This window comes from Rhinolophus hipposideros (genome assembly GCF_964194185.1).
Source record: "Rhinolophus hipposideros genome assembly, chromosome: 4".
In the NCBI taxonomy this organism is placed as follows: Eukaryota; Metazoa; Chordata; class Mammalia; order Chiroptera; family Rhinolophidae; genus Rhinolophus; species Rhinolophus hipposideros.
In genome coordinates, this window is record NC_138050.1 from 31,064,788 (window position 1) to 31,090,731 (window position 25,944).

General features: G+C 37.2%; 1 protein-coding gene across 4 annotated transcripts in view; it reads left to right on the forward strand.

Annotated features, from left to right (window-relative positions):
* CYP4V2 (cytochrome P450 family 4 subfamily V member 2) overlaps nucleotides 1-25,944 on the forward strand; it is an 84,121-nt gene that overhangs the window by 21,823 nt on the left and 36,354 nt on the right. For 2 of the 4 annotated variants that reach the window (XR_013993191.1, XM_081045888.1), the window contains exons 2-13: nucleotides 9,101-9,217; nucleotides 9,506-9,638; nucleotides 12,542-12,684; nucleotides 13,665-13,790; nucleotides 14,472-14,642; nucleotides 15,199-15,389; nucleotides 16,267-16,421; nucleotides 19,448-19,551; nucleotides 20,027-20,236; nucleotides 21,408-21,528; nucleotides 22,704-22,832; nucleotides 22,917-22,995. Coding sequence is in view for 3 of the 4 variants with exons in the window: in XM_081045888.1 (XP_080902014.1) it covers nucleotides 9,101-9,217; nucleotides 9,506-9,638; nucleotides 12,542-12,684; nucleotides 13,665-13,790; nucleotides 14,472-14,642; nucleotides 15,199-15,389; nucleotides 16,267-16,421; nucleotides 19,448-19,551; nucleotides 20,027-20,236; nucleotides 21,408-21,528; nucleotides 22,704-22,832; nucleotides 22,917-22,995 (1,679 nt within the window). In the remaining variant the exon portion in view is untranslated. Of the gene's footprint in view, nucleotides 1-4,744; nucleotides 5,277-5,376; nucleotides 5,735-9,100; nucleotides 9,218-9,505; nucleotides 9,639-12,541; nucleotides 12,685-13,664; nucleotides 13,791-14,471; nucleotides 14,643-15,198; nucleotides 15,390-16,266; nucleotides 16,422-19,447; nucleotides 19,552-20,026; nucleotides 20,237-21,407; nucleotides 21,529-22,703; nucleotides 22,833-22,916; nucleotides 22,996-25,944 lie in introns of those variants that run through there. The other 2 variants (XM_081045890.1, XM_081045889.1) reach the window with 2 other exon arrangements.

A 25,944-nucleotide genomic window follows, 5' to 3' on the forward strand; every position in this document is an offset into this window, starting at 1 on the left:
TCTAGCAATTATTACGAAGTCTTCACTTTCTTCTCTACTAATTAAAAGAATAAATGAAATCAAGTATTAAAAACGGTGTTTTGGGAAAACTTGACTATATTGATGTTGCAGTTCAGGAAATAGAACTCTTCATAGAATATATGTAAGTAGCTGTTTTCACTTTGAAAGCTGGATGAATTCTTGATAAAAATATTTATAAAACAATTTTTGGATTCCTTGTTTTCTTGCACTTTCTACTGATAAAAGTATCATAAGGTAAATGGTTAAAAGTAAGGAAATATATTTAATGTTAATGAATGTTGTTGAACCCATTTATCCAATGTATTAGATTGAAACATAAAATTTCTGTTTTTCTGGTTCAAAACCGTATGCTATCAGTAATTCTACATGATTTCACCTAATAATTATTGTTCTTGATCAATTTCAGCACTCATTTAGTTGTTGGGTTTCTAAATAACCAAGATAGTATTTTGTTTTGAATAATATACTAATTCTATATCCTTCTATAATTTAATATAAGCTGTAGATCTCATAGATTACTTGGGAATTTGAAAATATTTTTATACTCTTCATATGAAAACTCTAATACTTTTTCCTTATGCTAACTCCTTTTAGATACAGCTTTCCTCTAAATTTTAAAACTATTTTTTATTCTTTCCTAAATATAGTGAACTTTAGCTTCTATTATCCATAGAGGACTTTTGATGGGTAGGCCCTGCATAGAAATATGGTGTAAGCTTTGTCACTAGTGGCCTAAGCTTTGCCACACTGTCAACTTCTTTTTGCCTCAATTTACAAATCTGTAGAATGGTACTAACAATATTCCTCCCCTTCAAAGAATCATTGTGAAGCTTAAATGCACTAACATGTATCAAGGGCTTAAAATGGACTGGGATATGACAAGTATTAAAAAATTTTAGTGAATATTGTTATAGAACATATTTGATATGTCTATAATAGATGTCCATAGAACATCTGCATGGAAAACAAACTTTATCGTAAATCTGCAAATTAGATCTGAGGTGAATTTTTAAAAGGGTAATAAGTAAGGTTTTAAAGTCAGACTGGATAATTGGAAAAATTATTTACCCTTAATAATTTACTTACTATTTCTTCTCTGTACAAAAAAGTAGCCACCTTTCAGGTTGTCGTGAGGTTTAGATGTAAGGTATGTAGGTCCCTGACCCTATTTGCCTGCCAGAGTGAAATCACTCCATCCGTGGTACGCGTCAGTATCATGACATTTTCTGTTGGCTGAACATACTAGACATTGTTCACTGAAATTGTGACTTCTAATCTGAACAGAATTCTCCATTTTACTGTAGATGAATTCTCACTAATTCCTAAATGTTGCAAAAAAGCATGCATTAAAATCCATTTGGCATGGTATTTGAAATGGTAAAAGAAAGATTGACATCTAGTGGTTTTCTAGTAGTATTACATAAAAATGTTTTAATCCAAAGTTGCTTACTTTAGGCTGTCCTTAGAAAAAATTTCATATAAAGCAAATTTCTGTAATTATTTAATGTCAGATTATAATTTCTTATAATCATTTAAAAATACTTTCCTTATACATTTTGCCACCTAGGTAAATTTATTTTCATTTTATGTGAAATAATATATTAATTTTATGTTTTTCTATAATTTTATATAAGCTGTGGACTTTATAGTTTCCCTAGAACTTTCTAAAATTATTATACTATTCACATTGAAATAATAGAACATTACATTGTTTTATTGGTCTTCTTGGAAAGTAGTCCTAACTTGTAAAATATATTTAAATGTGTGGAGGAGTTTAATGCATTTATTAAATACACTTTATTTTATAATAGTTTTAAATTTACAGAAAATTTACATTATTTACATTTCATATTATTATGATATATTTGTTACAATTAATTAACCAAAATTGATGCATTATTATTAACTAAGCTCTAAATTTCATTCCAATTTCATCAGTGTATAAATCAGAGTTCTCCAGAGAAATAAAACCAATAGAATGCATCTATATCTATTCCTACATCTATTTCTATATATCTATTTGTAGATTTACATAGAGAGATATATATTGATAAATAGATAAGTAGATAGATATAAAGAGATATAGAGAGAGATATTTTAAGGAATTAGTTCACAACTGTGGAAGCTTGGTAAGTCTAAAGTCTGCAATAATTTAAGGTATCTCAATCATTTTTTATATTGATTACACATTGAAATGATAATATTTTAGATATATTGGATTAAATAAAATATATTTCTGTCCCAGAAAGAAAGGTCAGTGTGGTTCATGACTCATACCGTGAAGGCCGATAAAATTCAAAGCACAAAATTTACATAAGAGAATTATATTAGTGGAGTGGTGGAAGCACTACCAACTTGGACTAGAAGGGTTAAGCCTGCTTGGATTTCAAATAGCTATGGACCACTGACTGCTGCCCTGTATCTCCTGCTGCCCCTCTTTTCAAACATATGAAAAGAGGAGAAGAAGAATATGGAGCAGAAGAATCACCCGGCCACGTCTTGCTGGAATTCCTTAATGTTTTTGGATTGTGAGCATAACAAAATGTCAGCTGCGGTTATCTGGCCTCTGTCTCATTATTGTTTGTTCAGCTTGCAGGAGGCTGCAGGTGTTCAGGTGGAGAGGAAATGCCCCAAGAAAGAGCCTCTGCATTCTTACTTGAACATGATTGATTAAATTTTAGGGATTCTTGAGAGGCCTGAGTATATTGTGCCTGCATGTGGAAGGAATGTAAATTATGTGTGGCCAGAAAGTGGATTATGGCAGACTAAAGATGTCTGCAAATTCTTTGACACTCTTATTGTTGACAGGTAGGTTCTATTTTCCAACCCTTTGAATCTGTGACTGATTTGATAATAGAGTACAGTAGAAGTGACACTATGCCCGTTCCAGACAAGCCTTCAATAGAGCTGACAGCTTCTGCCTTTTCTCGGTGCCCAAAGCTGCCGTGTAGGAATTATGACTATCCTGTTGGAGAGACTACTTGGGGATGTCTTGAGACTATAGGGGAGAAGGGCTCAGTGCTGCTCAGCCTTCTAGCCATCCCTTTTCCCCAAAGTGGAGAAAAAGAACATGGAACAGAAGAATCACCCGGCCACGTCTTGCTGGAATTCCTTAATTTGCTGGAATTCCTATGTGGGTGAAGCCTTCTTGGACCCTCCAGAGCAGTGGACCCTCCAGAGCAGCCAGCCCAGTGGCCAATTGAATACCACTGAATAACCCAGTCAATGCCATATGGAGCAGAAGAATCACCCAGCCACGTCTTGCTGGAATTCCTTAATTTTGTGGATTGTGAGCATAACAAAATGGCAGTTGTTTTAATCCACTACATTTGGGGTAGTTTGCTATGCAGTAATAGATACCTGGGACAAACACACACACACACACACACACACACACACACACACACACACCACATCCTAGTTGGGTGACCTTGAACATATTACTTAAAATCTCTGTCTTCAGTATTTTCATCAATAAAATTAGATAATAGTATCTACCTGGTATGGGTGTTAAATAATTAAAATAGAATATGTATAAAGCAACTACCATATATTTGAATCATAGTGGTCTTCTTTTCTTTCCCTGTCATGTATCACTTTACATATAAACAGTATTAGCAGTCATGTGTTTACTTCAGATGCCATCAGTCTTTTTTTTCTTTTCTGATACACACCCTGCATATATACACATATGTATTTATCAGGCTTCAACATCTCGTTAATTTTAGGATTTATAACCACTTACTGATTATCTGTAAATATGGTAAGGATCATAGTATTCTTAGTTCAGGAAATGGATGATTGTTTTGTTGTTGGTAGTGGTTTCTTATCATCTTAGGGTTGTCTCTTAAGAGTCAAATTCAAAATAAATAAACTGGATTTTTCACTACTAAATAAAACAGGCATGGTTTACCTCTGTAAGTGCAAGATACTGAGCAGGAGGAATAGGTGGGCTTCTTTGTACTTGTTCAGACTTAGGAGGCCTCAGATCTCAAAGGAGAATGGCTATGGATGGCAGGCTGGAAAGTGCACCAGAATCCACTTTATTAATAATTGTCAAAAATCTTTTAATGGGGAAAGGCATACCATAGGTAGTGTCTATCTTTTCACATCTCGCTTTAAAAATGTATCTTCAGCTAACTCACTCCTGTTTCTTTTAGTTTATGAAACTGGTGGCCTGGTAATTTTGCTCTCACTACAGAGTCCAGTGACTCTGGTCCTGGTATAATTGTGTGACTCCAGGATTGAAACAACTATGTAACAAACCAAAGCACAGGTGTGTCTCTGTTTTGTAGACAAAGGTTATTGGACTCTATGATATAAAGCATCTATTGGAAGACAGTGAGACAGGATATGAAAGAAAACAAATCTTTGGTGCATAATTAGACCTACGGTTCCTGGTAACCAGAATAGCACCTCACATTTACCAGGTCTGAGAAATTCTATTTAAAAGAATTAAGGACAGCAAACACTTGTCTGGTCAGACCCGCCCAGACAGCAACCCCCACACACACTTGGAAGCACCCCTTCCACCCACCCCACCGGGTTGGAGTGGGAATGCCAGACCAATGCTCATTGGAGGCCAGGAGAGGGCGGTGGGGCGCGTGCCAGGAGACTGAGTGGCTTGTGGCCAAAACTCAGGTCCCTGGATTATGAAATCTGGCCTCTGGTTGAGGGAAGGGAGAACCACGTGCTTTTCCGGAGGTCAGGGTCCTGGGAAAGTGGGAGGTGTCCAGAGGGCAGGGAGACAGCGGATGGGGGCGGGAAGCCCGACCAGATTTTGGAAGCCGGGGCGCTGGGGACCTACCGCCTGTCTCAGCCCGACCCCTGTGGAGGACGACGCGACCCAGACAGGAGGGGGGAAGGGCGTGCGCGGAGGGGACGGAGGCGTTGCCCCGCGGTGCCGGAATCTGGTCCTTGCGGGGCCGAAGGATCCGGACGGCGAAGCAGCCCTGGGCGCTCTAGGAGCAGCCGCGCCCATGGGCTGCGCAGACTTGGCCAGGAGCGCCCCTAGCCGAGCTGCTCAAGGCTCGCTGTTCCCGGACGCGACTCGGAGGCACGTGCGGGACTAGCCGAGTCGAAGGCGCCGCGCTGGGTGGGCGGAGAGCTGAGGCCCCGGGGGCGCGGGGGCGCGCGGTCGCCCGCCGCCTGCAGGGGGCCTGCGCCGGGTGTCCGCGCCGGTTGGCTCCCAGGCCTCGAGGTGCGGAGCCCGGCCCCGGGGACGTCAGTGCAGGCCTTGGGCTGATTGTGATTGGGTAAGTCTTGATCTGGAAAGGAAGTGGGATGAACTCTGGCGTGTCTATTCTTGTGCCGTGCGCGTGATTCTTTTTCTTTTCTTTTTTTCTGCTTGCAAAGCTGGAATCCATCTGGTCTGTTCCTTTCATCCATTCATGAAATCTCTCGTGGTGACTTCATCCGGCCTTCCCAAGTGAAGTTGCTCACATGCTCTGAGAAGCATCCATCGCATCTGAGATGACTTCTCCCGAGAGCCAAGATTACTTCTAGGATGATTTTATATTAAGTCAAGGCAGCATGAGTGCTTTATAGGAGGAGCAGCCTCTTGATGGCCAGTCCATCCGGAAAATCATCCTGCATTCTAACGCATTCAGAATACAGTGCTCATTTCAGACAATCCTTTTAAGCAGAAATACAAAATTTTGAAAGCTCTAATCACTGTTTAATACTTGAATTTCTACAAGGCAAAGTGGCAGAGGTTTGTGGGCTACCAAGAGGCAGCATTTTAAAATAAAAGTATATGATCGAGTCATTCATTTGAACACTAGACTGGAGTGATTCATGGAGATTGAGACTTAGCCTTAACTTTGATGTACCAACAAATTAGTACAACATGGTTCAGTTGTTGCACTTCAGTCTACTGTAAAAACTAGGTCCTGTCTGCAAATGAACGGCCTTAAATGTACTGAGTAGCTGAATTCTATCATCTCTAAAATATAAACAGTAGAGATAGGAACTAGTATATGACTGTCACATGTCTATGTATTATGTAATAAAAGCTTAATAAACTTTCTACCACATTCAAATTATGAGATATTTATAGGACACATCTGCATGTTGTGTACACTTACTTAAATTGTATGGCTTAGGTAGGAGTTGAGTGTTGACAGGCAATTAAGGATGTTCAATATTATGCATGAAATAACAGTATAAGGCATGATTGGAGGACAGAGAAACCCAAGAATCAAAACAAGACAGAAAAAGAAAAAGGCAAATTATACAGATTTTGTTTTTAGTTGATAATGTGAGTAACTCCTAGAGAGACACCCAGGTCAGGTGGCCTGGGTCCTAGGACCAGCTCCATCCCTATCTTCGTGACTTTGGGCAGTCATTGAATGAATGGGCTCAAATTCCTCTTAAGAATTCTTCAGATTCTGTGGTCAAATGTATATGTCATTACACTGAACTCTGACAATTCAAGAAGTTCCACAGAAGTATAGAGCCTTGGAAGAAGCAGGGAACAGCAGAGGAGACAAAAGGAGAAATGATGTGGAAATAGTTGTTTCAAAGCATCCATTTTATAGTAATTCCCCCACCTCCCACCCCAGCATCCCTGCATCTTGAAGACCTCCTGTCCTCACTCACTTTGAAGTGATAGGAATGCCCATTTGGCAAGGATATATAATGTGAATATAAAAATTAGTTCTTCCATTTTGTAAATAATTTTCTTTTTAGTTTGAAGACTGTCCCTCTTCCCCACTCCCACAAAGGGTGAATTTTCTGGAGGAAGAAATTATTGTTCATTAGAAACAAACAAATGGGCATGTGTCTGATTAATGAATTTAGTTTTCAAGTTGCATAAAAAAAGAGGAAGCACAAGAAGAAAGAGAAGTGGAAATGAGTGCAGCAGATGATCTATTTGGTTGTAAAAGTCATTTTTGGAGAAATCAGCTACTCTAAGCTGTAATTTTTCTTTATAAAGGATAAAAGATTCTCCAGAAAGGTCTTGAATTTGGAGAATAATTTCATGTCTGCCCACAGTGTAATCTTTTTCAATTTTTTATTAAGCATGAACATTCAGAGTAATTATAGAGCAAAAACATGTTCTTTGTTAGAGTCACTAATTTAATCTCTGTTGGTTCTTTCAATAAACATAGAACATACCTGTGTGACAGGAATCGCTTTATGTGCTACAGATAAAGAAAACTAATGATGTGTCAAGGTCATCACAATAAAAACTATTGAAAGAAATGCTGTGGGAGGTGCAAATTACCAAAAGCACAGTGTTGTCATGGAGTAGTGTGTGCTAACAATAATAGCTCCGAGCACCATCAACCTGATGTATCTAGCACGGGATATGTACACACTGCACACCCTTTATCTAATCTGTCTCACAATAACTGTACAAAAGAGTTGACAGTATTGTCACTGTTTTACAGATATGCATATTGAGTCCAGGAGAAGAGAAATGGCAGAGTGCACAGCTGCTTGATCAAAGGGTACAGCCTGTCAGTGGCAGAGCAAGATTTGAACCCACCATTATTATTATAGAGATATTATGTAGGACTAATATTTTATTTGCTATCTTATTTGAGTCACCACCCTGAGGTTTAAAATTATTCCTCAATAATAAGCCAATTAACTCATACCAGTGTATATTTCTTAATGTTCAAAGCAGATCTGTTTGATGTAATTTTTAGTTGATTACTTCTCTTATGTCTTAAGTGTTTTGTATGTTTATCGGAAGAGTTTTTGGGTCACGTGTAAATGACAAATAATTGGTTTAAAACAACTGAACAAATAATTGGTTTTAAAACAACTGAACAAGGCTAAAGGTAAAGCAGTTTATTAGCATGAAATCTTGTCCTATATTCTTCCTCTGATACCCTTTCTTTAATGCCTTTATCCTCAGAATTGCTTGGTTGTACTTAAGATATATGAGCTATAGGAGAGGAAAAAAATCATAATTCTTTCTTGTACAGGACATTTTTGGAAGTCAGAGTTTCTTGCTAACCTCTGTTTATAGTAATTCATTTGTTTTTAAAATTCCCTTTGTTGTGCTCGCTTCGGCAGCACATATACTAAAATTCCCTTTGTTGAAGAGTACCTATAAATATATAACTAACGGCATAATTTATTCTCATGTATGAATATTTTTAAAAACTCCATTTACATTCAGAAATGCAAATGTTGAAAATTATGTACCATTTTAATTGAAAGTGAAAGCAAAGTTTTATTTTAATGAATGCTAGAGTGGTGTCCCTGTTAGAAATATTGCAAGTTGACCTTTTTCCCCAAACCATTATCATATTTTAAATTAATATAAGATATAACATATTTGTCCAAGAAAATATGATTTTTATAAAAGAATAGAAGTTGTTTACTGTAAAACATTGGGAAAGTATTTTGACTAGAGGGAAGTAAATTTTTAAGAGGTTCATTGAAAGGGTATTTTAATGATTAACACTGTACTACACTAGCCAGGTTTAATACCTTATTTAAAATGTAGAGATTTCTTTTGTTTTAGTTTTACATTAATTTTAATATTTTAAAACTCTACAAATTAGGCTACACACCAAACAACAATGCCACACTAAAGTGAGTTATTGTTTGTGTGTTTCAGACATTTATTTATTTATGTGTTTAATGATTCAAAAGAATTAGATGTATTTCAGAATTACATGGAATTATAGACATTTTCCTGGGAGCCTGGCTGGCTTTTGCAAGCAAAGGACACCTGTTAAAGGGACGGGTGGAACCTGAAGTCAGAAGTCATGTTTTACTCGCCAATTCATGCCATGGAGTGAGGCTATGTCTATCTGCCCAGAATTTTGTGTAACTTTTAGCCTAGCTAAGTTGCAAAACTTGTTTGGTTTTTTTTCAGTTTACATAAAGGTGCATGTAGGTTTATGTCAACCTTGATGCTGAGAAAGTAAATAGTAATGTCCTAGGCCTCAGTTTCTTGAGGATATGTGGTGTGTGCATGTCTGTATGTGCATTGCACATATGTATGTTTAGGGAGACAGGGCAGGAAGAAGGTAATAACTTTATACAAAAGAAAATTTAAAAGCCTTATTGAATAAAATTATACCATTAGAGATACTTTTCATATTTTATTTTTCAGAAGAGGACTGTCAGAAAGATCTGGAAAGCACAATTTTGCTGTGAAAAGCAAAGATCCTTTACCTACACATTTTACAAGAAATGTGCAGAAAGCCATTGATAAATATACACGTATCTGGTAAGAAATAGCCTGTTAAATGTTTCCAATTGCGAAATCAAACATGCCCATAAGGAATACGGGGGAAAAGAAACACAGTGATGAGCCATGAATTTGTAAAAGTAAAACAGCTGTTTTATTTTTAGCCTAGTGTGTAAATTGAATAAATATTTTTAAATCGGTATACTGTGAGATTAACAGATGTATTTAAAGAAAGAAAAAGGAAGGGGCTCAGAGAGGTAAAGCCACTTATAAGTATCACCTTTCCCCTGGAAATGTTGTTTATATTACCTTCCTTTGTTTCTGCAGTGAATCTGTGTCATCGTTTTCATCCAGTGGAAGCCCCACACACACTGAAGCCCACAGCTCTTCATCTGAGACGCGTAGTTCCACCACTGGTTTATCTACCGAGAGGAGCTCCATTTACTCTTGGAGAGATGATGTATGTCTCGGAATACTTTGGATAATCCCATGATTACAATTTATAATAAAGAGTTGCTTTCTTATTTAAAAAAATCTCTTTACCAATTTTAAAAGTGTTACTTATGACACACATACCTATGTAAGCATTCACATGTCACACATAAGAACTTAAAAATACAGAAGATACAAGGAAAAACAAAAATCAGTCATAATCTCATAACTCAGAGGCTTAGCTGTTGATAGTTTTCTTTTTTCTACCTCCTAACCCGCCCCCTCGGTGTGTTATATATGATTTCTTGTATGATATGTATAACTGTAAAATCAGGACAGACTCTGACAAGTAGGAACTCAAATAAGAGGAAAATTTGGGAGAAAGTAAAAACTGTAAAAAAATCACCATGATTGGAGAATTTGTAAGTCAGATGTTTTACTTTCCCCTTCTAACCCTAGCAGAAACTAGCCCTAGTTTTGTTCTTCTTGGGAGTGGTATTCTCAGCTGGGTGAGCTTTTAATCTACGGTTCAAGCTTTTGTTGGACACACTGCTGATTGCACAGTCTCCTGCCTCTTTAGTCTCTCAAGTGCCCTTGCTAGCCCTGGTCACAGCCTTTTGTGAAGCCTTGTGTCTGGGACGTTCCTCCACCATACCACTTTCGATGTTCTTATTCCTGCTCTTTTTCTTGAGTTCTGTTTGTATTTTTTTTTTAATTAATTAATTTATTTCTAAGTTACAATTGACATTCACTAATATTTTATATTAGTCTCAGGGGTACAGCATAGTGTTAGACATTTATATAATTTAAGTGATCCCCCTGACTAGTCTAGTCCCCACCTAGCATTATACATAGTTATTATCATATCATTGACTATATGCCCTGTGCTTTACATCCCGGTGACTATTTGGTAACTACCAATTTGTACTTCTTAATCCCTTCACCTTTCTCACCCAGCCCCCTCCCACTCTTCTCACCTCTGGCAACCATCAGTTTGTTCTTTGTATCTATGAGCCTGTCTCTGTTTTGATTTTTTAATTTTGGTCTTTAGATTCCACATAGAAGAGAGTTTATAGGTATCCCTCTTTCTGCGTCTGAATTATTTCACGTAGCATAATACCCTCTAGGTCCATACATGTTGTTGCAAATGGTAATCTTTCTTTTCTTTCTTTTCTCTCTCTCTCTCTCTCTCTCTCTCTCTCTCTCTCTCTCTCTCTCTCTCTCTCTCTCTTTCTCTCTCTCTCTCTCTTTTTCTTTCTCTCTCTCTCTCCCTCTCTTCCCTTCTTTCCTTCCTTCCTTCCTTCCTTCCTCCCCCCCCACCCTCTTTCCTTTTTTTTTTTTTTTTTATGACTGAGTCTTTCTTTGCTCTGTTTAAAAGCAGTTTTCCTCTAATCACTACACATCTGGCTGGGCTCCCCTTCCTCCTCTGGTTTTACAGCTGTGATTTTCAAATGCTGGGAGGGAGGAGGGTGTGGGAAGGGAGACTGGAGGATGTCAGCTCTGAATCACTTGGGACTTACAAACAAGATGGGACTCTCACTTCTAATAAATAGTGCTCACCTCACATCAACTCCCTGCCACCCCGATTCACATGTTTTTGTCACAAATATGCCAATGGCAAGAAGGCCGAGAACCATTGCTTCATACTTTCCAAATTCTGAGATTCCTATCATTTTCATGTCATTATCCATAGAGATTCTTATGATTTCTGCTTATAGAATTTAAATTACTCCAGAACCTACAATTGCTTTTAATTTAAATACTTTTACTTACTTTTTGATGGGTAGTATTTGCAAATGCAACAAAAGGCAAGAGATAATTTGAAAGTAAGCCCTCTTCTAGGTTCCAGCTACCTAATCCCCGCTAGGAGACAAATATTATTGGTTTTCTCCTTATTTGCTTTTAAAAGAGATAACTCCCCTGCAACATGAGAATCTAGTTTATTATCAATTGAAGGGAAGAAATAACCCAGAAAATACTGAATAGTCTTCCATGAAAATTAACCTGAATTGATCATTTGGATCAGGTATGTCAGACTGAATGTGCATGTTGTTGCTCTGAGTTGTGGATTAGGTTTAAGGTTCACACACCGCTGGAACAAAAGGTAACTAGGGCTTTTGCACTGGAGGCTGCCTACCTAGTGTTGGTTTTCCCAATTATGGTAATATTTATGGTCTCCTCATTGGTCCTGAGGGCTATAGGACTGTTGAACTTCGCAGCAATCCACAACACCCAGAAAGGCTGAAAGGTTTTCTCACCTACAGTTCACTGCAGCCACAGCCCAAGAACCTCTTAAGGTCAGGCAGGAAAAATTAATACTCTGGCCTCCACCTAAAAACCCTGCTTCTTAGGATGGCGAGATTTTTTTTTTTTTCATTGATTAATAGAATGTGAGTAGCCCTTTCTGAAAAAGTAATTTTCCTTTTTAGTGGTATCATCATCAGAAAAAACTGTGTATTTTGCAGATGTACTTAGATATGTCACACCCAAGTATATGAAGAAAGTGTGTGTGTGTGTGTGTGTGTGTGTGTGAGAGAGAGAGAGAGAGAGAGAGAGAGAGAAAGAGAGAGAGAGAGAGAGACAGACAGACAGAGACAGAGAACATAGAAATATAGGTGTTTGTATGAGTATATCAATGTCTGTGTAAATATGTATATAAAATCTATGTAAAATCTCAAAAGTCTCAGCTCATGTGGTAGAAACAAACTCTACTTAACAGTTGAAGAAACTGAGGCTCAGAGTGGGATGTAATTTATCAGAAGATTAAAAATTGGAGCACTGATGTGTCTGGCCTTAAAGTCCAGCTTCTCTTTATCATGTCATACTCCCTCTTATGTAATGGGTGCTTTAAATTTGTAAGTATCATTGATTATGAAGCTGATATTTCTGCAACTTCTAGTCTTGTAAAATAAATGTGCATTTCTGTTTAAGGATTTTGACAAAGCCAATGCACAGAAAGTACAGCAGTTATTCTGGGAGGTCGAGGAAATGTTATTTGAAGGGAAAGTGAGCCCTCAGACCCAGAACCTACAGGCTGAATGCAGTGAGTGGTCAAGAAGATCCGTCCATCTGAGGTAGGGAGTTTTTCATAACAATTCTCTGGAGTGGTTTTTGGAATTGCCCATTCCCGATTGTTTAACACTATTAGCATATTTTGACTAAAAGCACTTGCCGAGTCAAAATATGTATCCAGAACACATGTCCTTTGCTGAGAAATCACATCCTTTGAAATGGTTTCTGAGGTAATATGGAGATATTCCAATACTCAAGGGCATTTTAACTTGTGAGAAGCAAATCCAGCTCAGTTTCTGGGGAGAATAAATGAGAACGCTCATAGAATTGTCAGTGCATCTTCTTGTTACTTCAACTAGGTACGTTTTCAAAAAAATCTTGACTAAGTTTTTATTTTCTTTTGAATCCTTCATAAGCCCCCTGCCTTAGACAGTATAATATGTTAACGAGATATTAATTGTGAATGCTTACTGTCCTAGGCCTGGAGCACTTACTGAAATGGCAGGAGCTCAGACTGGCTCCCGTCCCAGTTGTCTTATATAGTTATGATAAAAATGAAGGCGGGGAGGTTGGAAAAAGAAAGGTCGCAAGGAACATAAGTCAAGTCTATATATTTATATATTTTTTATTCGTTATGTGATATTAGTTAACATTTAGAGAGAGCTTCTGTGTGCCTAGAATTACCCCAGAAGTTCGGATCTGATATACATGATCCCTAAGTCACTCATCAGTCTGCCAAGGTGATAGTATTACTCTATATTGCATCCACAATCAAACAAAGGAAATCAGTGTCTTCGAGAGCCTGAGAACTTTGTCTCCAGTTTCCTCATCGGTCGCAAGAACAGCTTGGCCTGCTCCTTCAAAGCCTGTGCTCTTTCTGTGATACCATGATGCGTCTCATGTACCAATAAGTATCTGACTGCTTCATAGATGCTCCTTCGCAATATTATTTTATTCGACTTTTAACACTGCACAATATTTTTCCCTTTCCCAATAAAAAAATATTAGTAGTTTCTTTACTTTTCCTTTTTATAACTTGCAGAATATTGGGAAGACAGCTCCTGCTGCCAACTGATGAAGGGGTCTGCCACTTCCAGGGCAGCGAGCCTCCTTCTGCAGTCCATGAACCCTTTTCGGATGCCTGTGAACCCAACAGCAACATCAGAGAGTATGTTCTTATAAGTTGCTTTCCAAAAGTATTTTTAATTGCATTTTAGTTACACTTTTTCATGTCTGTCTCTGCCATGAGCCTCAGCTCCATCAATTTGAAGTTTAGATTTCAGTGAAGGGTAAGTACAGAGTATTTTTTTCACAAGATGCTTCTGATTCTAAATTGATGATGATGATGATGATGATGATGATGTGTGTATAATACAGATATCAAGGGAGTTACCTTTTCAACTTTTGTTTCAAAGACTCTCTGAAAGGTGGGCTAGATGAAAAATCAAAAACTGCTTCACTGTGATGGATCCTAAGCCCCAAGGCAGTAGCAGCAGAAGAAATAAAACTCCATCTTTTTTTCTTTTGCTCACTAACAGATTTTGATAAATTCCTCTATGCCAGTCACACGTAGTATTTGGGACTGTGCCATAACATCTTTTCATTACAGTAGAGGGGCTACAAACACAGAGAATAATTTAGGCTTTCAAGAAGCTCTTAAAATTTTTAATGATGCCTGTGTTAAAAATGTTTCTGTTAAGGATGTGACTTTTGTTGAATGTAATATTTAGTGATTTTTTATTTACTTGGGATTCTGTGCTTTATGGAGAATTTGAAGACCCACCATAATCATGCAAACATTGTATTCCTGATGTTCTATAAACTCATGGAGAATCTGCTTTTCCTATAGATTGTGCATCTCTGGCTCCCACATACTCCCAGCAGCACTTGCAGCCCCTGCCCTGCCAGGCCCTGACTGCACAGGGCTGGCTAACCTACCGGCATGTTCATCCCTGCAAGAAGAGGTCTATGACGCAGATGGAAAGATTGAAGAATATTTCGCTTTTGACAAAAAAGAAAAGTAAATATAATTTTATTTGAGATCAACTTAACAGTATAATAATATTAATTTATTTGGCATTTATTTTGACTATATGCTCATTTAGCATTTTGTGTATTTTTTACTTATCCAAAAGATTTTCCATTCTTTGGAGAGTAGTCTGCTGCAAAAAATTTTTAGATTCCTAACAGGAAGTGTACATGCTAGAGTAGTGCTTCCCTTTCTTTTTGATCACATGGCACAAATAGAAAACAAGAATTGTGTTCAACATGCTGGTGAAAGTGGGCAAAGCTACTTGTGGCCTTTATTCCGGGATGCTCTTGGTACCCTATACCTACCTGCCCAGAAGGGCAAAAGGGAAGGTCCAGTCTTTGTAATACTGTATAATAAAGATTTGCCTCATGACTGAAAATTGGTACATTAAAAAATAACAATGTGCTAACATTTTACAAAAGAATGTTATATTTATTTATATATGTATAATGTGCATGTATGCATGCATATTAGATGGATGGATAGCATTATTTTAACTTTAACCATTGATACTTTAACTAATTAGAATGGGTTTTGTCCTTAGTGACGATGTATGTGTTGAACAAAACTCAGCTCACCATCGTAGGGCATGGCATAAACATGGATTACCTCCCGTTTCTCCTCATGACTGTATCAAAGACGCCGTGGCTGCAGAAGTGTTTGATTACGTCTGGACAAATGTGGTGGAAATATTGAAAGAGCTGATTAGAAAAAACTGGGAAATTACACTTACAGGTACTTAATTACAGAACACTACTTAATGAAAAGAAAAAAAGACGCCTGTTTCTCAGCTTTGTGCTCACTCCCCAGCCCCCAGCCTGGCCATACCTAGGGCATGACTAAAGTGAGAGGGAAGTGGGTTTTCTGCCTTCATTCACAAGTGAATTGTACTTTTCAAAAAGGACATGGTTCTTTTAGAGTTATAAAAAATAATATATGTACACTCTGGAAAAAACACAAATACACAAGAAAGAAACTAGAAGTCACTTTTTTTCACTTTTTTAAATTCTATTATGGTAAAAAAAAGAAAAGAAAACTTACCTACTAACTAATCTCTAATAGTGGGATACTGGTTTTTAATTCTGTGTGATATTATTTGTAAAGTAAATGTAAACATAACTAATTTAATAATTACTTCATTTAACCTTATAAGATGTTTCTAAACTATTTGAAATTGAGTAGAAATGAATCATAGAAATGTTACTGGTGGACATTAATGACTGGTGTTATGGAATCAATTTGGACAACACAACAATAATAATAATCATGTTAATTTAAATATTGTTATTTTTCCAACCAAAGAGATTAGTTGGGATATTATAAAATAGAATCTTTCTAGATTGTAACCAGAATCTTTTTACAAGAATCTTTCTTACTCCAACCTATAATATCTATTTTTCTACCAACCACTGAAATGATAGACATTTCATTATGTGCTTGTGGAAAAGTGTCATATCAGCCATTGTTCTGTGTCTGCTCTCTGTAGCAAGGGTCAGTGGTCATAGCAGACTCATGGTTATTCAAGAACAAATATTCTCTTTGAACAGTGAATTTTAAGCCCATGTACTAGAAAATATGTTTCTTAATAATATTGATTTTTCTGTTGACACAGGAAGAAAAAACCAGAAAGAAAAATTGAGAGTAGCTGACACTAAATCTTCACATCTACTCATTTCCCGTATTAATACTGATGTATCAAGTGTTCCTCCATCCAGAAGTTCTGAAAATCAAAGTATATCCCTTACTTCTCATCTTAATCCAGCTCAGGTAGATACCTCACTAGTCTCTCTCTTTTCTTCAGTTTTTATATCTCTGGCTCAGTTTGTCAACACTACCATTCTATTAAATTTTATTGTCAAGATATTTGGGTCTGTTGGTCAATAATATTAAAATTTAAAAATAATTATTTCCTGGAGTTTAATAGACTCACCATATTCTATAATAGAGGGGGGTCTCTCAGATTTGAGACTCAACCTGTTTTGAGCTACAGAGCTATTTCCATATTTTTGAAGAGAAAAAATGTTTTCCTCCAATATTTTTAGACAATTTGCTGGTTACAAATGTTCTCTTTTCCCACCAAGGTGATAAAATAGTCAATCAGTATACATTGGGTTCATTCAACATTTATCGATTTTGTATTAAGTGAACTGTATTAGGTATTTTGAGGAGATATGTAGATGAGCAAAGCATAGTCCCTGACCTAGTAAAACAAAAAATATAAAACAAGTCAGATGCAATATATTCTGTGAGTGATATGCAAAAAAAGTGTCGCAGGAGAATAAAGGAGAGAATGATTTATCCTGACTGGAGCTGGAGGCTTGATCTTTTACGTTGGAGGTGAAATTGGAGCAGAAACATGAAGAAATGAGTAGGACTTTCATGGGTAGGAAGTCTGTGCAGGTTATTTCAGTGATTGAACTGAGGGTTAGCAGATGGGATACTGGGACCAGCAGAGGCATTGTGGTAAAACCAGGGCATTTGGAATCAAGAGACCTCTAAGGGGAATTATTTGGACATGTTTAACTTTTCTAAATTTTAGTTTCCTATCTATAGAATGAGGATAATAATATGTTGTTCAAAGGATGTTGTAAGGTTAAAATCATGTAAATATGTGAGAGCTCTTAACACAGAACATGGCAACTAACTAATACAGTAAATTTTTCTTGAATTGCATTCTTATTCAACGATCTGGTGGGAGGTGAGGCTGGAAAAGACAAGCTCATTCAGTAGTGCTAAGGAGTTTGGGCTTTAGGTTTTACACAGTCCATCTTGTATGATCCAGCAGAAAAAAGGGGTAAGAGAGGATTCCTGGTCTTGAGGTACATACAATTTAGTTGCAGGGAATCCGGCCATGCCAAACAATATTACACACACACACACACACACACACACACACACACACACACACACGATGAGATAACCTAGTAGATAATAGAGTGGATGAGAGTTTGAGCTTTGGGTATAGATTGCAAATTTGGAGTCTGACATCATTTTGGTCTTGAATCAGTCCCTTTCTCTCAAAACCTCAGTTTTATTATATATGGGTTCTGTGAGGTAGGAAGCTGTAAGAATTAAAGGAGGTAAGACGTGTGGCATAGCGTAGGCACTCAATAGTGTTAGTTTCTATTAACTAACTAAATTTATTAACTTAACTAAATCCTAAATGATAGACAAGATTTGTTGAAAAAGAAAAGGGAGAACATTCAAGACAGAGACACAAATATGCACCCAGCGTAGGTGCAAATAACCAACATGTTTGTAAGTTTGAAATGACATATGCCTGAATTGGGCATGTGGTTCAGGGAGCAAAAATATCTAATAGGATTGTTTTATTTTGTGGTGTAAAGACTTTATAATAAGTCTTCTTTGCTTTTGCTGCTCACAAGAAACTTTTGGAATCACTGCTGGCTTATTGTATTTTTCTGGTCTCTTGAAACTGCTCCGAGTGGTTCAACAGTATTTCCCACTTTGCACATTCAAATATGGAGTATGAATTGTGTAAAAATGAACAGTTGATAATGACATAGAAAATAACCTTTATGTCTTTTGGGAAGGATCCCACTGAGCCTGTCGGAGTAATAAAGCTGTGTTCTCCCTGGGGGGGAAAAAAAAAGAAAGAAAGAAAGAAAATAGCCTTTAAAAGTCAGGCAAAATAAACTTGAGAAATATGGAAAATTTAAGGTCTAAGGAATTTTTTACAGATATTTTGGTTTTATAGCTTTAAAAAAAATTTTTTTACATCTATTTTGAGGTTTGCATTTGGATAAATGCTAAAAGAAAATGAAGTTAAAGTAAAAGTTAAAAGTAAAAGTTAAATACTAATAGCACCTATTTGAAATAATCAAAACATCCTAATGGTAATTATAGTAGGTTTTAATTTATTCCTTTAACGTTTCTTTTTTATATATTCAATATGAGGAAAGTATGATTGTGGTTGCTACATCTATTGAACTAGAACAGAATTCTAGTTTCAGATATCCTATTTGCCCAGATCTAAATATTATTTTAAATCCTAGTTGGACACATTAAGGGACCGAATAGAGAACTGATTATTTAACCCTTCCTTCCTGTTTTCACCAATGTTATCTAATTTAGTTCTCATAACAACTCTCTGGAGTAGGTGTCATCCCCAATTAAAACATTTAGGAATTAAAACTCCAAAGTAATCTTTTTGAGGTCACCAATCAGGAAGCAGTTAGAACTGGCATTCAAATTTAAGCTTTTGAGATGTGGTGCTCAGGTTTTTCCCAGACTATTTTGCTACTCCTGGGAATCTAATGGGGCAAGCTATGATGGACAGGGTAAGAAAACAGGTCCAAGCAAGCAGACCAGTTAGGAGCTGGGACACCCTGGTTGTATTTCTCCAGATACTCTCTGTACCTTCTTCACCCGGGTGTGCCCTGGCAGCTGGCTGCATTACAGGGCTCCCTTGCCCTGCAGCTGTTGGGAGAGTGGGGCCTGGTTTTGCTTCTCTCTTGGTTTGTCTGACATGTTGGTGGCATTTCTTCTTGCAGCTACCCTCTCCAGATTCCAGGAACCTCTGCCTCACTTCTCACTGCTCCCGGCCTGGGTGTGGCCATGTGTCCTCACTGTTATAAGCTTCGAACAATTAAGCTGTTCCTTATTAATTTCTCTTTCCACACTTCTTTATAAAAAATAATTCCTTTATTAAAATGTCCTCAAATTAGCCAGGTCAAGTGTGCCATTTTCTTGCCGATTTCTGACAGGCATCAGTAATTGCAGTACAATAGCACTGGATGTTTTTTAATTTTTATCGTTTTTACTTTTCTCAGATTCATCGCTTCTCCAACAATTTTTATAGCGATTTGAATGGTGTGATGATAATTCAAGCAAAACCACTTCAGCAGAGACCTACCTATTTTGCAGATAGAGCACAGTATGTATAAGAAATAATTACCCAGCCTTCTCCCTGCGCCGGACACAGAAGCACATAGAACATTACAGAGAACATGAGAGAATGAAAATTATATTTAGTTCCCTGCTGCCTGTGTGCCTGAGCACATTCTAGTCAGGATATAGCCTCCATGAAGGAATAACAACACTGTTCTAATATCAAACATAAAAGGATTACTCTTAGATTGGGGCACATAAGTGAAAGGGAATGCAGCTGTGAAGTCTTAATCTTATAGGCTATACAAACAATGGGAACTAAGATCTTTTTTTCTCTGTCAGTGATTCTTCATTGAAATTGAACTTGAATTGGAAATGATTGTCAACACATCGTTAGGAATATCTTCTAGGAGCCAGGCACTGTTATAGACAGCGTGTAGTATTAGGCAATTATATATGTCTCCTGCTGTCACATTGCTTATATCTGAGTAATTAACTTGATTGCCCCCCACCCCGACCAGGAACGAACAAGAGGACAAATCCTTGGGCGTAGGAGCCAGTGCTCTTTCTTTGGCACGGCACCGCCTGGAACGAATCTCAGATACTCGAGGACTACAGACTTCTGCAAAGAAAACACCGGCCCATAGGTGGCTGCCTTCTCTTACTGCAAACTCACAGAGAATGAAAACCCCCAATGTGTACAGTGATGAAGTTCTTAGGGGAACAAAACTGTAAGTCTTCTTTATCTCATGGTAAACCAAAGGTCACAGAGGGCAGGGATGCTTGTCACTTAGAGCTTATGGATTACTCCAGACAAAGCATCCTCTATCAAATTTATGTGGACACTTTTCTAAGTAATTCATTAATTTAAATATTTAACATGAATTGAATATTTAACATTTGAATATTTAACATGAATTTTGTTCCAGTAGTATACTTAGCTGTATAATTTAGCTGTATCACAGCTAAGTAACTCATAAGCACCCCCACAGTGCTGTCTAGCTTGGGAGACCACAGCCTGGACCATCAGCAAGGGAGGAAGTTATTAAAGGAGCTGTACTTAGGTCCTCTTCTAAGGTTGGAAGGCGCAAGCAACTGCTAATGCTTAACCAGTAATTGGACTCTTTCAAGACTTTATTATTTAATAAATAAATTAGAATCTGTTTCTAGAATATTCATCTGTATTGTCTGCATGAACTAGGCAATTTAATTTTTCAGTGTTAACATTTGGTAGGGAAGGCCTCCTATTATCATTCCCTTCTTTTATTAAAATTTACTCTCCCATCCTGACAAATAAACTTTATAACATGGTTGTCAAATTTTTAAAAGTGTTACATTGGACTTCATAGTATTAAATCTATTGAAAATGTAGGGGTAGCTGACATTTTCATGATACTTAGTTTTCCCATTAAAGAACATATTTTGCCTGTCCTTTTTATGACCTTACATAATGTTTTGTAGTTTTCCTCACCTAGGCCTTGCACATTTATACTAACTACTTTTGTCCTTCATTGATCACTCCATTCCTTAAATGTTTACAGTACCCGTTTTCAGAACCATATACTATAGCACTTTATTATATAAATTGCATTGCATTGTGCTCTAATTACTTCACATGTTTCCAATAATTTGTAAGCTCCTTAAGGAGAAGAACTGTGTTCTACACAGTGGCTAGCGTAGCTGAGCATTTAGTAAATATGTGTTGACATTCATTGTTAAACAAGGAGAAGGTGACTGGAGGTGGTGGGCAGTCCCCTCTCCACATTTGTCTTCCTGAAATTCAGATCATTTCTTTTTGGAAGGCAGACTGTGATTAACAGCTCAGGTGAGGAGATTTGTGGTAAGGTCTGTCCTGTCTGTCTTTGCACCTCGGTGCTCAGTTACATGTTGTTGTATTTACAGGCAAACTGGCATAGACCACGTGTCCTCCCCACCAGTCCAGACCTCACGGAGCAGGTTACCTCCAATAGGCTCAGAGACTGCTGAACAGAATGTGGCAGTTCCTGCATGTCTCCCTGTGTCTGTAAGACAGATGTCGTTATATTTAAGTGCACCATTTAGATAGTCTATTGGAAAACAAACAAACAAAATATAATCTTGGTGTTTCGAAGTGAAACCATTAATATAAAATGTCTCCATAATCTGCTTCCTGAAAGTAAATGGCTTATGAGAATTTACAGGGGGTGGGAGGGTTAATTTATTATTTGGTGAAATGAAAAATGGCTTCAACTAAATTAGAAAGTTTAGGTGTCAAGAAACTCTCTGATGGTCAGGATGTGTAGTGGAGAAAATAGTATCAAGGTGGGGTCAGCAAGATCTGTGTTTCAGTCCTGCACACAAACTCTGTAATTTTGTTCAAATAAATCTCTCTGAGCCTCAATTTTTGCCTTCTACAAAAGGGTAATAATGATTCCTACCTCAAAGAATTGTTATAAGGATTAAATGAATTTATAGATGTTACATAATGCCTGGCATAAATTAACTCTGTAAAATACCCCTGCTGTTTTTATCAGCCCTCGTTTTTACAACTAACTTTCCCATGTTTATTGCAATGTAGAGGTGATATCTTCTTCACCCAAGATCAACTTAGCCATACAATTGCAAAAGGTCTGGGGAAGGTATGCTGTTGGTAGTATACATCACCAGATTTTATAAGGACTGCTCACTTTGCTCTGATACAAGTAACTTGTGTCCTCCAGTTCTGGGAACATAAAGTCCTAGAGAGAGAAAAACAACTGAGGCAATGTTTTCTTATGCATTCCCTGTGCCTCCTTGAGCATAGCACTAGAACCCAATCCTAGAAGGCAAGAGTGGCAAAGCTTTAATGTTTAACCTTACTTAAAATATTGTAGCTTAGAGTGAAATCATAAAAGAAGGCAAACACCACCTTTAAAAAAGTGTGATGCTTCACAAATGCAGAATTACATTTCCATTATAATGTAATAAGAAGAATTTTATGTGGTTAAGGTTTTCAATCCATATTTACCTATTAGGACACAGCCATTTTATTAGGTTAAGTAATGCAATTACACAATTGAAATATATTTTGATATTTATGCTTAGTAGACCTTGTTCTTAGCAATATATAAATAAGTTTTCAAATAAGTGAGTAAATGAGCGACTGAAGCATATATAAACTTTTTTTGTCGTTTTAAAGATTGCATTTTTTGAAAAAAGAACATACTCTCTTTCATTTAGTACAGAGGAAGACATACACAAAACCGTGTGCTAAGTGCAATACCTGATAGTATAGAACGATCACCTCTTCGAGAAAGATCTCTGACCATGGAACAGTTTTCAAGGCCCAGCACAACCCATACATTTCAGGTAGGTTCTGTGTTAACTATACTTTGGTTTTTAAAATATATAAAACAATAAAACTCATCCCTCATTTTATTTTGCTTCTAACAGTCAGACGTTCCTCAGAAAGGTTCATTGACACTGATGGAGTTTGCTGGTCATACCTGGACAGGTCAAGGTTTTCTGACAGGTCAGTGTTCTCCATGTGTAAATAAATGATGTAATGTATGAAGTCAACTTTTGGAAAGAGAAATTGAAGGTTTTCTACCTTGATAAGACTGTTTTGGCCATGTAAGAGGAAATAACAAATGTTTGTGGTCTATGCCCAGAACTCAGAAATCTCTATAAAGGGCAAAACTGCAAAGAGAAGCATTTAGCTGCTGTTGGCCATACAGGGGAAAAAAAATGCCTAAATGTCTTAATTAACTTAATTAATTTAGGCCTCTCCCTCTTAAAAAAGGGAAATGATACGTTATGAGTCTTAGGAGAAATTAGTGTCTCTCTCTGCTGTAGAGTTTCTGTGCTCTTCTTCTAGATTAAACCCTAATCTTAGATTATCCTTGAACATTTACCTAGAAAAATGCTTGATAAAATTAATGCATATGTTCTAATTGTTTTATAGTGTAGAGTTTTACAGATAAGTATACTCTTTGAAGAGTAAAGTTTGTAGCCTGAATTCAAGCAAATGAGGTTTCAATTTTCAAAACTACTATCAATATTTGTGTTTAAGGAGGCAACATAGCATTGTCACGAGGTGTGCCACTGTGGAATTGAATGCTGTTTGCGTCCTGGCTCTACCACCTACCAGCTGAGCAATCTTTGGGGTGCCTCAACCTCTCTGGGTGTCAGTTTCTTCTTTTATAACGGGCTAGGTGGATAAAATAATTATCGGGCAAATGTACGGAGAGGACCTAGCGGGATGCCAGACAGATATTGTTTGCTCAAAAATTATGAACATTTGTGTTATAGATCACTTGAAATGTAAAGGATAATTTGCTGTTTTAAGCAAAATACTTCATATATTACAATTTTAAATTTAGCAAATCTTAAGCATTGGGACAATACAGGTTTGTCACTGTTTATATCAGCCCTTCTAGAGTTCTATAACAGAGTGATGTCAAAGATTCTTTAGCCCATTGAGATTGTTCTCCTATGTTTACTAGCTCTAGGCTGCTGTACCTTTTGGTTGCTTTTTTGTCTTGTTTTTCCCTAGCAGTGTTAGCTGTCGTGGTCAGTGACAACAGTTCTTTCTCTAAACGACAGCCATGCTATAGTATCAGGTATTACTCTTAACGTTAAATGTAGATGGTCAAGGGGAAAGGAGACATCTGAGTTAGTTTATTAATAAATAACACTGGACTAAGTGCTCACTCTATGCCAAGTTCTGTGCTAAAGGCTGAGATTCAAACACCAAGGACGTTTTGGTCTATGCCTCAAGGAACATTGAGTCTAGTGGGGAAGAAGGAAAAGGCTATGAACGTGGGTGAACAGGGCCACCTGTCTGGACATGCAGGTGGGTAAAGGGGTAGAGAGGCATTCTGAAGGAAGCATGAACCGCCTAATCAGGGTGGACATCCTGTGGGATGTGAGAGAGAAAGGAGTGAAGGCTGACAAATATGATTCTGTAGATGGTGCTGAAAAAGGGAACTCGGGGGAATTCTGATGAATTCAATTTTGGAGAGGTGGACGGCAGCATGAGTGCAAAGTGGAGATTTCTACTAGGTGGTTGGGCACACAAGAGTAGAAGTGAGCAGATGGAACCGGGCTCTGAATTTGTTTGAAATCTGCACTCTTAATTTTTCACCAAATACTAAGTCAGTGTAGTCTCTTCTCAAACACTTTGTGAAAACTCCTATTATTGATAATCAGAAGCCTTTTTCATTTTTATAGACGTGAGGGTACATTAGGAGAGATGTTCCTCTACTTCTGAGGATGTATTTGTCTATTTTCCCTGACAAGCAGACATGTGGTCTCTTTCTTACTTTTGCTTCTAAGTCAAAAAGCACCAGGAGCTATTAACTTATCAATATTTGTTCTGTGGCAGCAAAAAAAGAAGGGAGAAGCTGAGGGGGTGTCCCCAAGTGGGAAAGCAGCTGATTTTGCTTCTGCCCCTGTGAAGTAGTAGAGCTGCCAGAGCTCCCTATTCAACTTCCTGGGCCTTAGGGATCCATCTCTGGGGAGAAATTTCTTGCAAATCTACCAGCTATAGAAGGATTCATGGCCAGCACCTGGGCTTGGTAGGAGAGGAGCACCTTCCTTCTTCTCAGCACGCCAAATGGCAATTTTTGCATATGACCATTTTCTCGTTTATTTAAAAGTGACATAAACATGTTTTTTCTTTAAAAAAAAATCATCTGCATGGAATATACAAAACAATCCTTTTGAGAGCTGGAATTTTTAACATTTTAATAAGAATTACTTTTTGGTTGGTGTTTCAGGTTCACAATATCCACCTAAATCTTTTCAGAGGACAACTTTGACTTTAAGAAAGAGATTCCAAGTGGCATCTTGATGTTACTTCACGAGAAATACACTGTTTGGAGCATTCAAAGCCCCAGCACATCATTTATCACTTGAAAACTGGAAGAACAAGTATTATATTATGTATCTGTTTGTCTGACAGTCTGAGATGTTAGACTTTCTGAGAGAAATGCAAAAAAATAATTTTGAACACTTTGCTTTGTAAAGAGAATACAAGTCAAACTCACCAACTTCCTTCTTTATTGGAAGCCTTCTAATAAGCATTCTTTGCACTTTGCTCAGAAGAATTTGTGTTGATAATCCACCCTTTTATCAATTATACGCAGACATATATATAATTAGTGTACATATTCACTCACTACTTAATATGAGAGAGTATATTAGATAGGAGTACGCCATTTTGTAACTTTGTGTTTTGAGATTTTTTTGTCTCATTCTATTATTAAATCCATCAAAATCCTGTTCACTAATAGATATTATTCCATTCTTTAGAAAATAGCAGTCATCTTCAGTGTGATATGCCAGTTTGACTAAGAATCGCATTATTCTAATCATTCTGCTGACTTTCTTATATCTTTTTTAAAAAGTACTTTAGTCATGAACACTTTTGAGGAATATCAGTTGCTAAGTCTTCCAAGCCTATTTTGGTTTATTAGTT